Source organism: Acanthisitta chloris, unplaced genomic scaffold, assembly GCF_000695815.1.
Source record: "Acanthisitta chloris isolate BGI_N310 unplaced genomic scaffold, ASM69581v1 scaffold8747, whole genome shotgun sequence".
Taxonomy (NCBI): Eukaryota; Metazoa; Chordata; class Aves; order Passeriformes; family Acanthisittidae; genus Acanthisitta; species Acanthisitta chloris.
The window spans coordinates 8,003-24,221 of record NW_008682009.1 but is presented as its reverse complement, the minus strand read 5'-3'; the positions used below and the strand labels follow the sequence as shown (position 1 = coordinate 24,221).

Here is a 16,219-nt window from a genome sequence, read left to right as displayed (position 1 = left end):
TTAATATGTTTATAAAAGTGGAAACACCACCTGAATTTCTCTGTAGACTCTGCAGGGAAATCATGTTTCCATATTGCATTATGAGAAATGCAGTGGAAGTGTGCTATGCTCAGTTAATATTTTTAACGTATAGAGGCAAAAGAAACTTCAGAAGAAGTATATGCTTCCCTCTTTCTATTCAACATCCATGGTGCTATAAATACAAACTGCAGGGTACTTTCAGAACTGTGAGCCTTTAAGACTTCTCGAGGGAAAACATCGCACCAAATTAATCTGCCGTCAAGTGGAAATTCTATATTGTTTGCATTTGCCAATGTTCTGTATGTGGCTGTAATTGCACTAAAGCAAATATCTGCTTCGAGTTCACAAGATTAAATGTGGCCAATTGGGCATAAAAGAGTAATTGAAATGCAGAGCTGCTGCTTTGGATTTGTTAGAAGCATTGCTCATTTTCGCTCTGACATGACGACACAAGGTTCTGACTTTCTGTTAAAACAGGGAAATTTGGGGAATGTGATTTAGAGTGTCAGTTTGCAAGCTAAGAGGAGGACGTTTCTGCCTGACACTGCTGCTGCCCTGCAGTATGCCCATGGGCAGTGTGCCCTGAGAGTGCTCCTTGCTTTACACGTGCAAGGGTTCACCTTCCTCCCCTCTGACCAGCTGTCAACAGCCGTGCCCCGGGGTGCAGCATCTGGTTGGGACCTCCAGCATTGGCTTCTGAGGATTTCATGGTCCTTAAGTCCTGAGTGTTTGCCATAGATTTGAAGGTAAAAGGACTTGTGAAAGTCCAGCAAGAGCCTCCATGGCTTGTAACAGACAGAGGCCAAGGCCCGAGTTGGATCCTGACTAGTGTCACCATGTCAGACCAAAGGAGCATGTCAGCTTGCAAAACCTGAAGACTCGCCCTAAGCCAGCTGGATGTGAAATGTTATTTGCTTAAAAGCCTCATGCTTTTTTTTCCTTTTTACTAGTTTAGCCATTTTCCCTCTTGCCATATAAATGCAATTATAAGCAAGTAAAAAATATTTTTTCAAGTTGACTGTGGTGCCTTTTAATTCTGCATGAAAACCCAACTGCTCCCTATGCCCTGCCCAACAGGTAGTTAAATAAACAGGCCCAGGTGAGCAAAACTGCCAGTTTGAATCCTTCTTTATTTCATTTTCTTTCCAATTAGTGGACTTATCCAAAAAATACATACCTAACAGCTCCTAACAGCAGGCTTGTGCTCAGCCGTTTCCTAAAGAGTTTCTCAGTGAGCCACAGAGCAGTCCTGACAGCATCCTTGCAGTCTTCAGTGAGGGCAGCATCTCTTGGTCTGGTGCCAGGAGAGATGCCTTCTTGGTGCTAGCAGGCCTCTGCTCCTCTGCCTGTCCTTCTTCCTAACCGGAGGTCCAACTCCTGAAGCTGCTTGAGGAAGCCAGAGTTGGGGCAGATCCCTCTGTGTGAGCGCACAGTCTGAATTGCATTGGTGAGGGACATACCTTCGCAGATCATTAGGAAAGCAAGGACAAGAGTTGCAGATCGACTGATCCCCATGGCACAGTGAACCAGTACTTTGCCTAGAAAAAGGACATATGCAATTATGCCAGTGGGCCAAATGGTGGGAGTTACTGTGTTGGAGCAGAGATGGGAGCTGACACTGGGGATGAGCACACAGGTGTGCACAGCCCTGCAGAGCACACCTGGTGCAGTGCTGGTCGGGGAACACAGGGTTTCTAGTAGCCAGGCACAGAGAACTCATAATTGTGTTCCAGGATCTGTGATTGCTTGTTTGAGCTTAACTGTCAGCCTGACAGCATGCCCTTATCCCTCTTGCCCAGCCTGCCATCTATTGTGTCCCTGCTTGCTCATGTGTGGTGTTGGGAGTCGTACTTGCTGGCAAGGCTTCAAGTGTTTGCACTTGAAGGCCGTGCTGTGCGAAGCAGCCTTGGCAGGTTTCTTACTACCAGAGGGCTTGGAAACTTCAAATTTCAAAAGTGCAATGCTCAGGAGTGCTCACTGCTCTTACAGGAACACTCCTGGTTTTCCACAAGCTCTGTATGATTTTTTGCTTAGGGCAGTAATGCTTTCCAAGGGTGCTGACTGCCTGCCCAGATCTTGTTGGAAGCATGTGAGGAAAATGGGTGTTACTGCTAAGAACAGCTCCTGTTTGTGTATGTCATTGGCACCAGCTTACTTATGTTTTTTTTATTTCTATAGCCTACCCTGCATGAGTCATTATCCTTCCCTAACACCTTTATCTTCCCTTCTGTATTAGGTGATGACTGCAAAACAATTTATGAAATGTTTTTAGTTTCCCAGAGATTTCAATGCAAGGTGTGCATCTTCATTGGGAGTTCATTAAGAGTAATATACTAAGTCCTTCCATGTTGTTAAAACCAAGCCTCAGGGAGCAACTTCCAGGCATCCAGGAGTATAGTTCCCTCCTTCCCTCTGCTTTGCTTTTGGTTTTTCTGCTGTGATCACAAACAGAAACAGATTAAGAAGTGCAGTTCCATGACGGCTTCCCACGTTTCTAATGTGTGACTTTGACCCATGCTGGAAGGAGATAAACATTTTTTTTAATGGTCTTATTGAAATTAAAGGAAGTCTTTCTGAAGGGATTGCTTTCGGATGGAAAATTTCAGGTCCTTTCCCTCTGGATGGTGAATGAAGAACTCGTTCTGGAACCTGAGAATTTGCATCTGCTGCATATTGCAAAATGCTTCCACTTTCACAAAAAGGGTATGATCAATGAAAAATTTTTAATTGGGGAAAACATTTTCTTTGTTCTACTTAATTATAGCCATGCCTGAAAATTTTCAAAGTCGCATATACTTTTCTGCAATCAGATCTATTTTTTTTTCACAGAGACCATGGCTCAGCAATTGGGCATTATTAAGGTAGCAAGTGATTTGAATCAGGTTTGAACTTCTGACCACCTAATGGACATCTCTGTCTCTCATTAAGGCAGCTGAGAAAAAAATTTTGACTTTTTAGCATGAAAATTTCAGCACACTTCTACACTGGAAATTTTCACATGTTTGACACAAAACAGTGTCTGCTTTTTTTACATTTTAAATTTTTTAGACTACCAGATTTGTGGTCTCTTGCTCACTAATTTTACAGCTGTACAAAATACAATTTAATGACAATATAATTTATATCCAGGAAAAAAAAAAAAAGATTAAAAATCAGTAAAACCAATCCCACATTGGTTTTTCTCCTTTGAAGATCGACTAAACTATTTCAGATGCTGCTTTTCTGCAAAATGTAAGGAGAGATAGAACAGACAGCTTTTCAGGGCTAGTTCCTTGTTTTGTTTGTGCTTACAGCATCTTAATTTCTCTATTACCAGGGAGCAAGACAAAAATATCCTTGTTGGATGATGAGCCTAGATCCAGACAAAAACCTCAGACTGATTGCCCTGTCTCCCCGGGTGTTAATTCTGGGTACTTTGTGCACAGCTTTTAATCTTAAATCCCATTTTGTTTATGACAGAGTATTTATTTAGCAACCATTTTAGTTCTGACTAATGATGATGGCATAGCCACATGCTTGGAGAGCATGAGCATGTGTTGTAAAAACCTGCTCTGGCCAGCAGGTTGAGAGAAGTGTTGAATTCCACAATGTATGTGACACAGCCACCTCTCATTATCCTGGCATGAGAAATCTGAGCGCAGCCCTAAAGATAGACATGTCTTCAGTAGAAATAAAGGGACAAATATAGTCTCCGAGGAAGTGGTGAAAACAGCTCTGGTGACAGCAGAGTTGGACTGGGCATCAAAACCTTTGCGAGAAGGAAGAGGTTTTTCCAACATAATGCCAGTTTTGCAGAATTAGAAGATCGATTGATTTCTATTTGTGTTTTCTCATTAAGATACAGCTTATAGAATATACTGAGTTATCAATGCCATTATTCAAGTTAAACGGCATCTATCTGTCAATTCCATTAACTCCATGGGAATTCTTGGAAGTCAATTCCTAGTTTTTTATGGGAATATGGAGAAACGTTTTGCAGTCCTGCTAAAAGACTCTGCTAATTTGAATTTCCACCAGACTTCTTCTTCCATGCGCTGCACTGTCATTAGCCTTCCCACCAACCTTGTAGTGTATGTACGCTGTATTAGCTTCCCCAGAGGAGGCACTTCAGACCCAAATAACCCTGGTCTGAGATTTTTCAGAGGAGCATAAAGTAATCAGAAGCACAATTTCTCTTTGAAAAATACTGTGAATAGGGCTAGTCCAAAAGATTTTTGAAAAATCTGTGCTTCAGTCGTTTGCAGTAGGCCTAACTGCAACATAGTGGCAGGGACTGGAGAAATCCAGACATTCACCCTAATGTCAGATAACAGAAGCCAAGGAACAGCATGTTCTGAAAAAATTTCTTGGAATCAGAACTGCTTCTTTGTTGTTTGGGGATTTTTTTCTTTGTCTGAACACTTCTGAGCTACCACCATTCTACAACTGAAGGAAAAAGAATTTATGATTTGAGCTGCATCAGGAGGGTCCTTTTTCTTTTCCCACCCAGATGGAGACTTCTGCCTTGGAAAATGCTCAGCCCCACCTGCAGCCTCAAACTGAAGACCAAGTTGAGCACAGGTATGGATGCTGCCATTAAATATTGCCTGTTGTGCTTTTGTTGGAGACACAGAAAGCAGAAGAAATTCCAGGCTCCTGCTTGTACAGGCTGGCTCTCTACTGTTTTATGTCTAACTCTGTCTGAGAGGAGGAGGTGTCCAGTAAGTATACACTGAATTTTCTTCCCTGCATCTCTGCACTTCAAAAGAGTCCTCCTGTATCAGCAACTAGCTTTAGAAGGTGTCTCAGCAAAAACCAGGACAAGCCCCAACTATTGACCTTGGACCTAATCTGCATGGCTCTCTAATACATTTGTTCCCATGAGGCTGCAGGTATATTATCTATTTCACATGTGCCATATCTATTTCACATTGTTAGCCTTTGTTTCACCATGCACAGAGGTTATGATAAATGCTGGTAGACTGACAATAAAATGACTTGTTTGTTTCAGATAAATCAGTCATGTGAAATGATTTAATTAACGTAAAATTGCTCTAATGAAAGCAGATTTGAATTCACTGTGTGATTATTTGTAGCAAACAAATTGAATGTTAAACTTGAGTAAGGAAGCAAAAGCTATGTTGTTATTTGGTTCTGTTTACAGGCTCAGACCTGCCTCTTAGCAGGAGCTGTAAATGGGCTAAGTGACACTGAACCCCACATGATATGCTGCATTTGCCCAGCACCTGAAGCACATCTGCACCCTGTGGGCTCACTGCGGTGGGCGATAACAGCACATTCCATCAGCCTCTTGCAGGAGGCAGGTGAGATGTACAGTCCCATCACTGAGGCTTGGATTCCTGAGTGGCTGCTGGACCACAGCCTGGGAAAGCAGCGTTCACAGAGGCACTTGTGGTGCATGTGGTGGGCAAGGAGGTTATGACCACATCTTCTGTACCACAGAGTCCATGACACAAGCTGCCATCCTCCAACTCTGCCTTCTCTACCCCCATTTGATTCAACATACAAAGAGAGTTGGGCTGGTCCCACATTAGAGAGCCATGTGGCAACCTTCTCTCTGAGCATGAAACAGGATCCCTTAGGAATAATGGGATTAACTGAGGAGAAGTGGGGTCACTTAGCTTCTGGCATTATTAAATCTTGCAATCCTTATTTGAAATTTTGCACCACACATCTCAAGCTACTTTTTGCAGAGGCAGACAATGACTGTCATCTGGCTGGGATTTGTGCAGAACAATAACACTTGGTTTTTAACAGCGGATTATGGATATTCTATCCAGCTCATGCCTGCTGTAACTCTGCTAACATCAAAGGGTTTGCACTAGGGATAAAGTTTGCACATTCAACTTTGTTGGCCAAATTCAAGTTGGGAAATTCAATGTTGTTGAACAAATCAGTCATTAAAACACATAATAACTTATTGTCCTTTTGCTAATCATCATTAACTGAGCTAAATGTCCTGAACTAGCCCTTCTTTTCTTGCAGGATGGATTCAATTTGGCTTAAGGCCAGGCTCCAGATCTGTCACTCATAGCAAATGCCCCAGTTGCCCTTGCTCCATTGGATCCAGTAGAAGTATGCTGCTCCCCCAGAGGAGAGCTCACCTGGGCTAGTGGGCCCCAGGGCCTCTTCCCACTCCACCATGGTTTTCTCATCTCCTGTTAGGTTTTAGCCAGGTGCACAATCCACTGTCTCTTTCTTAATTATCTATTCTGTAGTAGCTGAAAATAGCAAGAAGCCTATGGAGAGCTTGTCCCTTCTTCCCATGCCTCTGGAACAGGTAAAAACTGTCATCTGCTGGAGAGTGGGAGGTCAGACCAATGAATGTAATGCACCTACAGTGGAGTCAAGAGAGAAGACCCTCTTCTCCAACGTTAAACTGCTTTCGTAACGCTCACCAACAAGAAGAGTGCTCCACTGAAGTGGAAGAAGGTAAATGCTTTTGAGAAAGTTTGCCATTTCAATAAGTTAATGGGTGGTTTTATCTTGCCTGTTTTAAAAATGTTCAGAGGTCAATAAAAGGAGAAGGTCTCTACTTGGGAATCTTTCTCTCAGCAGTGTTAGCTTAATAGTTTTCATGATATGCTTCTATCAAGTTCTTTCTCTCCCTCTTCCACTAGATTTTACCAAACCAATTTATGTTAGGTTTAGCTGCATTCCAGAAAAGTGCAAATTGTACAGGCAGCCATGCAAAGGGTGAAGATTGATACTGAAGGTATTGCCCTTTGAGTACAAGCATGAGGGAGATGTCCAGTATTTTCCTGACTCCATGTTTTACCTTGTAGAGTAGAGGCAGATTATGCATCTGCTCACTCTTGTCTGAGCCTTCCCAAACAGCTCTGTTACATGGGCAAAGAAAACAGCTGAGCTGTGCTGAAGGAAAGGCAGCCAAGGATGCAGGATGATAAAATGATGTTTACAAGGCATGGCTGCAATAGTGGTGCCTCCATGTCCTAATCCGTACAACAAAGGTGATGAAGTCAGTCAGGGTGTGATGCAGCCATTGACCACTGTGACCTAGTTTGGAGCATGTGAGCACACACTCCCCTGCTTCTTTTTGCTCACACTCTGGCATCCAGGTTTCAAGAAATTGCCTTAAAAATAAATTCCTTACATCACCAAAGACATATTTTGTTCAGCTAAGGTAGAAACCTGGAATAAATCTGTCCAGGCTGGTTTTTGGACTTCTGGTGTAAAACATCAGAATTTTTTTGCAAGCATGATGGGAGTAACAGTTGTTTCTAATCCGAATGAGTATTGGACTCATAGTTTTGAATACATTTGTGCCTCATGCAGTCTTTACTTTGACTTCATATCCTTACAGGCAAAAAAAATTAATATATTTCTGTTTTAAAAAAAGTTATTGAATTTGCTTGTAATAGTTAAGCAGCCACTCTTAAATAACTTCTCAGACAAACAGTAGTACCTTGTAACATCCTGATTTTAATACGAACGGGCCTCTTGTCACCTGGTTGATTGGTTGTTTGGTGTTTTTCAACATCACTGCTTATAATAAATGCTATTTTTTTTCATTTTCTAAGTGATGTGAGTGACAATCCTCTCCCTGTCTTATCCCTGCACAGGTTATTGGCATTTAGCTGCTAAATTTCTGTACCTCAGGACATTACGCTTCCAGAATATCTTGTTTATATATTTTCTAAACTGTTGCACTTTCCTTAAAATGATGAATGTCAGCAACAGCTGGACAGTATATGATTAAATTTCACCTTGTCTCCATTCCCAGAACCCTGCTTCCATATGGAGATCAGTCAAGCAATATTAAAAGCCTGGGAGTAGGGATAAATATGCCTTGAGCCGTAACTTGTTCTGCATTCATAACTTTTTTAATGTTTGGGCATGCATTTTGCAAGGCACTGGTTTTGTTTGCTTTTGTGGCTAACACAATTCGTCTGTTGTTTTCTGTCTTTTGTCAATTGATTTGGAACACACACATGAATAGGTTTTGGATCTTACCTTTCTCTGGAGCATGGCCAATAAGTGCAAACACCGTATGCTGTAATAGAAGTGGGTGCAGATCCAAATTCCCCAAAGATGTTAGTGGTTTTGAAATCCAAATGCAGCCCTCAGTTGCACAAAGGCAAGTATTTTCTAACATTATAGATCAAGCCCTCCAAACAGCAGTAAACACAGAGGTATCTAGCATGCAGGTACACTGTGTGCAGTTACTGGGTCTCGCCTTCCTAGCTTATATGGTGTGGATCAGATCTATTAGCTGCATATGATTAAGTTGGGTAGTTAGTACTACAGGACCCTGATTGATATTAAAGCTCACCATGATGCAAACAAAACAGTTTGCTGAGTGTATAGCTGTTCTCGTAAATCACTTACTTTGAGTAGCATCTGTACAGTTTTGAGGCACAGTGGAGACTTGCTTTTGTAAAGGTTTGCCCTTAGTAGTAATGAGCCCCCATTAGCCCCAGGCATCTAGCTTTGACCTGGCCCGTGTTTAGTGAATCCAATGATTTTGTGGGTTATCTTCCTATTTCAAGGTTATACCTTTTAAGCAACGGCATGACGTTATTCCTGGTTGGTGGTGTTCCTTAAGTTTTCTTCTACAGAATTGCTTTCTAGCAAGTTCTTCCCTTTCTTGTGCTTATAGTACTTGCACAATTGTAGCATTATAGTTGAATCTCCTTACTCAAATATGATGCTTGCCCTTGTCTTTTATTTTAAACCCCATCGCTAATTTGAAAAGATCAAATGCATGTGCCTTCCTCCCAGGTCAGTGTGTTCCTATAGGAAATAAAGGATACTTGCTATTTTGTCTTTTGCTAATGAATAACACTAGGCATAGGGAGAACCTCTATTTGAAAGCCTGTTCAGAGCATCCCTGTTGCAGGGGAACTGTGGAACTTCCACTCACTGTAAGAGATCAGGAGCCAGGTAGGATGCTACTGGGTTTGGGCATCTCCTTTCTTACCTATATGTGTAGGTTTATGTCAAATAGTATTTGATAACTTGCCCTGTGTGTCTGCTGTACAGGAGACATGCAACATGCACAGGTCGTCTAGTTACCTCTTGGGGAATTCAGTGCTGCTCTGATGTACTCGGCAACTGGGTAGAAGTAAATGCTGAGATCAAAGCTTGGGTTGTCCTCTGCTTCTATTCCATAGTAATCCACAGGCAAGTCATGATAAAACTTGGGTCCAGTGTCAATGCGAAATCGCCCTGCAGCAGCGTTCACAACGTGGGAGATGCCCATTCGGCTCAGCTGCTCTTTGTCACGAGCAATGTACCTGGAAGAAAGATGGTGAGTTATATTTGCCTGCTGCACTGCAGCGTGGGGTAGAATATGCTGCTGCTGCTGAGTTTGTTAGAATTGCATGAAGTTGTAGTGGCTATTTTCTGACAGGTTCATTGGGTCCAAAGTGTCCATCAAAGTGCTTTGAGACAGAAGTGACTTGTTAAGAGACTGACTTTTAGATTTCCCAAATTTTTTTCCAAAACATCTGTTTAGGTGGTTCTTCTCAACGGATGAAAGGCAGTGGTGGGGATATTTCTGCACAAGCTAAGATTTTTCTGGTTTGCTTTCTCACTAAGTCACCTCTGCTGAGCATCCATCAGTTCAGGGGACTGATGCCATCAGGAAATATGAGTTAAAAATGAGATTGGTCCTGTTTTACCCAGCTCTGGCATGACTGCCTAAAGTACTGATGTCTCCAGCGGCCTCTTGCAGTGTGGGACTCCTGTACTCACGCAGGAGGAGAAATCAGGAGGGGAAATATTCTTTCTGGTTACTTAGGATGCCTTTTCTCTATGCTACAGTGTCCTATGTGCTGTTCAGCCTTGTTCAAATTAGTGCTGAGCTCTCTTTTTTTTAAAATAAAGAGCAGATGGTTTTGGGGGGGACTAAGAGTTGCAGTAACACCTTCAACCCTTCCCTCTCTCTTACAGGTCTCCCACATAAAGGTTTGGCCAGACTTCATCCACGTGCCCTGTGGGGTGTGTACGTATGCAGAGCAGGCGTCGCAGCTCCTCCAGGGATGGTGTCCCAGCACTGCTCTGACTCCCAGATGTCCAGCTTGAGGCACTTCTTATCTTGGGGCGTCGTAAGTCCCTGCTGCACAAGGAGTCCCAGGCCATCCTGAAAGGTGAAAGGCAGACATTTACCACCAGCCAGAGACATTTCTGAGGTTTCCCTCTCTTCTTCTCACCTTGTTAAACAGTTGATTAAAATTTCATTATGATATTTTTATTTTCATAGGAAGTGTAGAAGTTCCTTCTGCTATCTGGAATTTTAGACACTATTATTAGCACACTGAAAAAGCCCAGCCCTCGGTATGCCGCTTTCAAATGGAAAGAGGTAATGCTATGGAAAATGCCTTGTGTAAATGCATCTGTTCAATGGGTATAGAAACAAGGTACTACTTTGGTATGCTGAGTTTTCCCTTTAGCCAGGTACCTAGGGCTTCTTTATATATATTTAATCTGAATTGTCTTTTATAACTTGGTCAACAAACTGAGCTGGACTGAGTAGAATTGGTTATGCAAAATCTTATTCACCAGACAGCTACTAATTGTCAGCTTCAATGGGGAAGAACCTGTGAGCAGTATTTTGGTTCTTTCTACTGGTAGTTACCAGCCATAATTGTCTTCATGACAAATGTTTATGTTTGAAAAAATATGCATGAGTTAGTGATTCTGGCTGTCATTTGTAGGAGCATTAACCTATTTTTTTTAATAAGTTGCTTCGTTTGCATTCCTCTCCTCTCTGTCCCCTCCAAGAACTATCCCATTTCTAATCTTGAATTAAGTACTTCAGTTACAAGGAAAACCACTTTCTTTAGGCATCACTTTATCTCTGGAATTACTCTTTTCCCATGTGGTACATTTCTTCTGAGATAGTAGTTCCTTGTGTTAGCTATAGATTTGAACTCCTGGGAGGATTTTTTAAGAGGGGAATAGAAATTCTATTTTCCCCAGAGTTCTGTTCTAAGAAAATATTGAATATGTATTTTATCTGTGTTCTAGAAATTACTCAAGCACCTGCATTACAGAGATATTAGGAAGTCTGTCAACTCATGAGCTTTAAAACAGAAGGATCTGTCTAGGACATGGGTGAAGTTGTAGTCAGTGAGTCAAAGTCTTGCTCTGGCACTATCTTTTGCATAAATGATCATACAAGTGGTTTGGGGTAGGAAAGTCCAAGACAGCAAACCTGAGATCTTTCATCTTAGCGCTGAACATCTCTATAGTTAACAAATAGGTTGTATTTATGTTCAAGCACCTCCAATGACAATTTCTTTCCAAGCACTAATTGTGCTGAAAGGTCCTCCTAGTTTCCCATCAAGATATTTTCTTTAACCCTAAGTTCACATTTTCGTGTATTTTTTAAAAAAATGTTTCTTTGCATGCACAAAGACAGAGCAAGAGTATCTGCAGACTAGCCTGCTTTGGGAGCTCATTGCACCTTTATATTAATCCGTTGCTTTGCTGAAGGGCAAATGGAGCAACTAATACCCTGAAATATCCATAGAAAAACAGGAGGGAAGTGTCAGTGTAGGTCACAGAACATTCCCTAGAAGCCACCCTTCCTCTGTGCAAATGAAGTGATTTGCTTTGCCACCCAGTTGCCAAGAGAGGCCCTGTGTTATTTCAGTACATCTTCTACTGCAACCTTCATGGCAGCTTTGGCCCCTCAAATACAGTAAGATTTCACTAAATAATGATGTTCCCAGGATGGTCTTGTATTGTTACATGAGAATTACAAAAAGCTCTGCTGTGGAATGTGCTCCCCTCCCAGATGTGTGTATCTACTCCAGTGTCAGCTTTTACTGTGAAAACAAAAGCAGATGTTCTTGCCCATTTTGGATGGCTTTATGCAAGAGAAGGCATGGAGGAATTCCCATACTGGAATGCGCATTTCCCACTGATTTTGATATATACTTTGACACTGGCCAACCCAGGGTCCCCTGTGCCAGGTCTGCCTGGCTCCTGCTGGTAATCTCAGACACCAGTGTGACTTCTCTGATCCCACGTAGGAGGTCTGCAGCAGAAATGGGACTTGCATTCTCTGTGCCCTGACCACAGGGCCATCTGCCAGTTCATTAAGTACTTTCAAGAATAACAACCTCCTCCAGTCCTTCCCACCTCATAATATCTGAAGCAAATGTTCCCCTAGTTTTGATGTACCTCATTCCCAGCAGTGTGGCTAATGACCACTCTAGGGCACTTCTCACTCCCTATAAAGTTGCTTTAAACTGTTTTGGGTTTTTTTCTTATTTAATACTGCCTGTTATCCCTTCCTCTCACCCTCTCCACTGTATAAACACTTTGATTTTCCTATTACCTAGCCTCAGGGTGCTGAAGGCTGCTGTCAGCCTTGCTTTCCTAAGCCTTAGGGGAGTGGAGAATTACAGGGCACTGCCCAAAAGACCTGGTAATGTTATGACATTTGGGCTACATTAAGATGGGGAGGGACAGGCAGCAACTCACTCACACAGCCCTTCTGGGAACTGTGCTTTCCAGGTCCATAACTCCAGCTGTTACAGAGCTGGACAGACAACTCTGACGTATGGTACATCTTCGAAAAGTGCTCCTTCAGAGATCTTTTTTTTTTTGTTAAAGTTGTCTTTCTAGAAGGGAACATAACTGTGCAGGCTGAGCAAAAGGAGGTACCATGTGCTACATGGATATTGCAAGTTGTGGAATAATGTTCTTCATAAGCTGGGTGTTCTTCAGAATTATCCTAAGATGACTTTCAGCTTGTGCTCACATTGATCTTGTATTATAGCTAAGGAATTTACTCTTGTTGAAACACAGACATGAACTGCTGATGCTGTGTACAAAACTTATTTCATTTACATTCTTGTCCCATTTTTTCAACTGGAGAACAGCATCGGTTCACGTAAATTCTATGTCCAATAGAAAGGAAGAAATGGACTTCAAATTTCAGATGTGAAATAACTGGAACTAACAGTCTGTGAATGATTCAAAAGCAGAGAATTCTCTGTAGAACTATTCAACTAATATGTTGAATAATGAATACACTGAAAAAAATAATAGCTTTCCATAGAAAATTTACAGACAGGAAAACAAGGCAATTTTTTTCTGAATAAATGACTGCTTAGTTCTAGCGTCAGTCTAACATTTTAACTCACTAAATTTATACATGCAAGTGTCATTACTGAAATGCACATATTTAAAGAATACAATGCTATGATTAAAATTTTGTGTAAAGTTTTATAAGGAGCATGACTAGATTAAAACAAATTACTGTGAAAGGAAAATTATTACATGTAATAATGTGGTTGTTCTGAATTTTAAAAATATGTTTTTAATGATTCTCAGCTCAATTCCTCTATATTCACTTTTTGTAGTGAATCTGTTTCTGTGATGTGTGTCATATGAATGAGCAATACAATATTTAAAATGCTGGTTTCTAAATGATGATGATATGAAACATTCCTGATCTTTGCCCCACTGGAGTTGTATTACAGTAATTATTCAATCACATAGGAGAAATTTTACCATTATATTTATATTAATTTTGAATTGGTTTGTACTGTAACTGTAATTGTATCTGAACTATGTAATAGAATTTCATTAATTATGACTAGGAGAAGAATTGCAATCAAAGAGGCCTATTGCAGAGCAGAAGGTCATTCTGATGATCAGGAGTATGACACAGGCTGTACATGTCACCATCCAATGCCTGCACCTGTAGCCACCTTCCTTGACTGGTGTGCATTGGTGGCTTTGCTGCAGTTGGGCTATGAGAACAGCCAGGTCAATGGTTCCTTATATATGAACTATCCCAGGAAGGAAGGAAAGGGGTCCTGTGTGAGGTCCCAGATAGCATCTCCTTCCTGACTATTTTAGGCTTCCCCTCTTCCCAGCAGTGAATGCCCCTGTGGACTGCATATACTGTGGATGCTTTGGCTGGTTTTCAGTTAATTCAGTGACTATAGCTTTATCTGTAACATAATTAATGCTGTACAGTGTCATGCTGAGGAGAGAGTCTTTAGAGACAGGTATCTCTTGACAGGTGTCTCAGTCCTTGTAAATATATGCCACCTTTTATATCAAATTTCTCCAACTCCATAATATTTAACTAAATAAGAACAAAACCAAAAGTCAGTGTAATATGACAATTTGGCATTACACTGGTATGAGATCAAGCTGAGAGGATGGTGTGAAGAAGCAGCACAAAACCCTGCAACATGATGCTGTGGAAAGTCAGGAGGAAAAACCAACTCTTGCATCTAGGATATTCAGTAGAAAGCCATTATATCCTCTGCTTTTCCTTGCATTTTCCAATGCCAAGATAAAGGAGGGATATGAGTATCATATAAGGCTGACAATGCTCTCATTTCAATCATGTATCGAATATTTTAATGGGAGCCTACATTGGCTTTTGTGTATGGGTAGGACACAGCCATTTTCCTCTTATATTAGTAAAAATATTTCTGAATTAAATCCTGAGAACTAAATACTCTATATCCTGTGTTTTCTCAAGCTGGGCTGTGCTCTAACCTTGTCATCCCAGTAAAGATATCAGTATGACTACACTTCAAGTAGACTGATTTGTGGTGGTAAAAGACCAGGCTGAAGCCCAGGGCTAGGCCAAGTAGGTCGTGTCAAGTTCATGCCCATCGTGTATTCAAAAGCCATAAATGTTTCTCAGAAAGCCTAGCCCTTGGAAAGATTCCTCCAAGATAACATATGTTTGAGAGAGGGTTTTGTGTTGCTACATTGCCACACAAATGACAAGTATTACTGTCATCATTCTTTCTTCCTTAGCGTTTAACCCGATAGTCTCGCTGGAGTCATAATTTATCAATTGCTAGGAGCACTACAAGATATAGATGGTATGAATCACATACAGCAATGACTGAGGTAGGACTGGCTGGACATGAAAGCTGAGATAGAAGCAGTTTCTAGGGAGGCACAAGGTATTTGAGTAGCCAACTGTTTGTAAGAAAATCTCTCCAGCAGCTGGAGGATGTAATCTGAACAGTACTTCCAAATTTAGTAGAGGTTTCCAGACCCACAACTGTAATCCAGCTATACATTTAGGGCAAGGCACCAGCTTGGTGGGACTTGGCAAAATCCATTAGGTGGACTGGCTCTCCACGGACCGTGCAGAGCCTGTGTTGAGCAGACTAACTAACTACTGTCTGTATTGGACAGCTTTGAGCAGCACAAGGAAAGGGAAAACACCTGATTTATTTTTTCCTCTCAGTATTGCATTGGTACAAATTCTCTGTCCTAACTGTAGAGGCATTGTGATGCCTCTCCTCTGTCCAAGTAGAATTTTCCTCTGTGTGACAACCAGGGAAAGCAGCAGCTATGTTTTTGATGCAAAGCACTACTCAAATGTAAGGAAGAAATTCATCAACCCATCCTGGTTCTCAAATATGCTGAATTTACCACAGTTTCCACTGATGTTATGGGTTGCCAGGCCTCAGAAGCCTCAAAAATGTTAATTTTTTCATAGCAAGTCTGTGGCCCATCCAGCAGGGCTCAGACCTGATGGTCTTGACTGCTTCAGGATGTACATTAGCATGTAGGCCCCAAGGCAGGGTGGCCTTTGGGGTTTTTTTCTGTAACTGTAGTATAAAATATTTTCTTTTCATCAGCTGATTAGTACATTTGTATTTACCAACCATGTGTGCAGTTCCTGATAGAAACAGCCATCCTTTGATGTGCACCAGTGTTGTACCAAGTGTGTAAAACCTGCCCACCTGCTGATTTTGCTAATTTTTCTGGGTCTTGAATGTATATTTATTTTATTCTTTAGCCATGGGAAATCATCTCTCTAGAGTTATTGCCTGAACTGCAGCTTTGAGTGGATAAGAGAAGTGAAAAATACGAGCAGTGAAATGAATTTTCCCTGACCCACCCCTTCCCCATGAAATGCAAACCCAAAGATTTTCTGGACATGGCTGCATTTTTGTAATACTAGTAGGATCCTAACCATGTTTATGGGTGGTAACAGAGGTAGGGACAGAGTCTCTATCAGGCAGAGTCAGGCACATGGAGTCTGCTTTACAGAAACCATAGCTGATAGGTAGCACCACCAGAAAGATTGCAGACATAAGAGGAGAGAGCTTATCCACCTCAAGCTTTTCTGTGGCTTCTTCACCAGTGAAGCTTGGGTATATTTTGTTGCTGAATTGGACTTTTTATTTACTAGTTACAAATTCTACATGCCATTTTAATAGTGTGCATTGTA

At 41.5% G+C, this 16,219-nt stretch overlaps 1 protein-coding gene across 1 annotated transcript; it reads right to left on the bottom strand.

Moving 5' to 3' along the window:
* Positions 1–1,344: 1,344 nt before the first annotated feature.
* LOC103805658 lies at positions 1,345–10,125 on the bottom strand. Its single transcript, XM_009078314.1, has 3 exons — positions 9,935–10,125; positions 9,058–9,278; positions 1,345–1,559 (listed from the first exon to the last, which is right to left on the bottom strand). The coding sequence occupies exons 1-3, from the start codon at positions 10,123–10,125 to the stop codon at positions 1,345–1,347; spliced, it is 627 nt and encodes a 208-aa protein (XP_009076562.1).
* Positions 10,126–16,219: the final 6,094 nt, after the last annotated feature.

What these genes read in the sequence shown, in the direction of transcription:
- LOC103805658 (XM_009078314.1), bottom strand. Translation starts at nt 10,125, where the DNA reads ATGGCCTGGGACTCCTTGTGCAGCAGGGACTTACGACGCCCCAAGATA. An exon ending in AACCTTTATGTGGGAGACCT is followed by an intron (nt 9,279 to 9,934) that starts GTAAGAGAGAGG and finishes TCTTTCTTCCAG; the next exon opens with GTACATTGCTCGTGACAAAG. An exon ending in AGCACTGAATTCCCCAAGAG is followed by an intron (nt 1,560 to 9,057) that starts GTAACTAGACGA and finishes TCCTTTTTCTAG; the next exon opens with GCAAAGTACTGGTTCACTGT.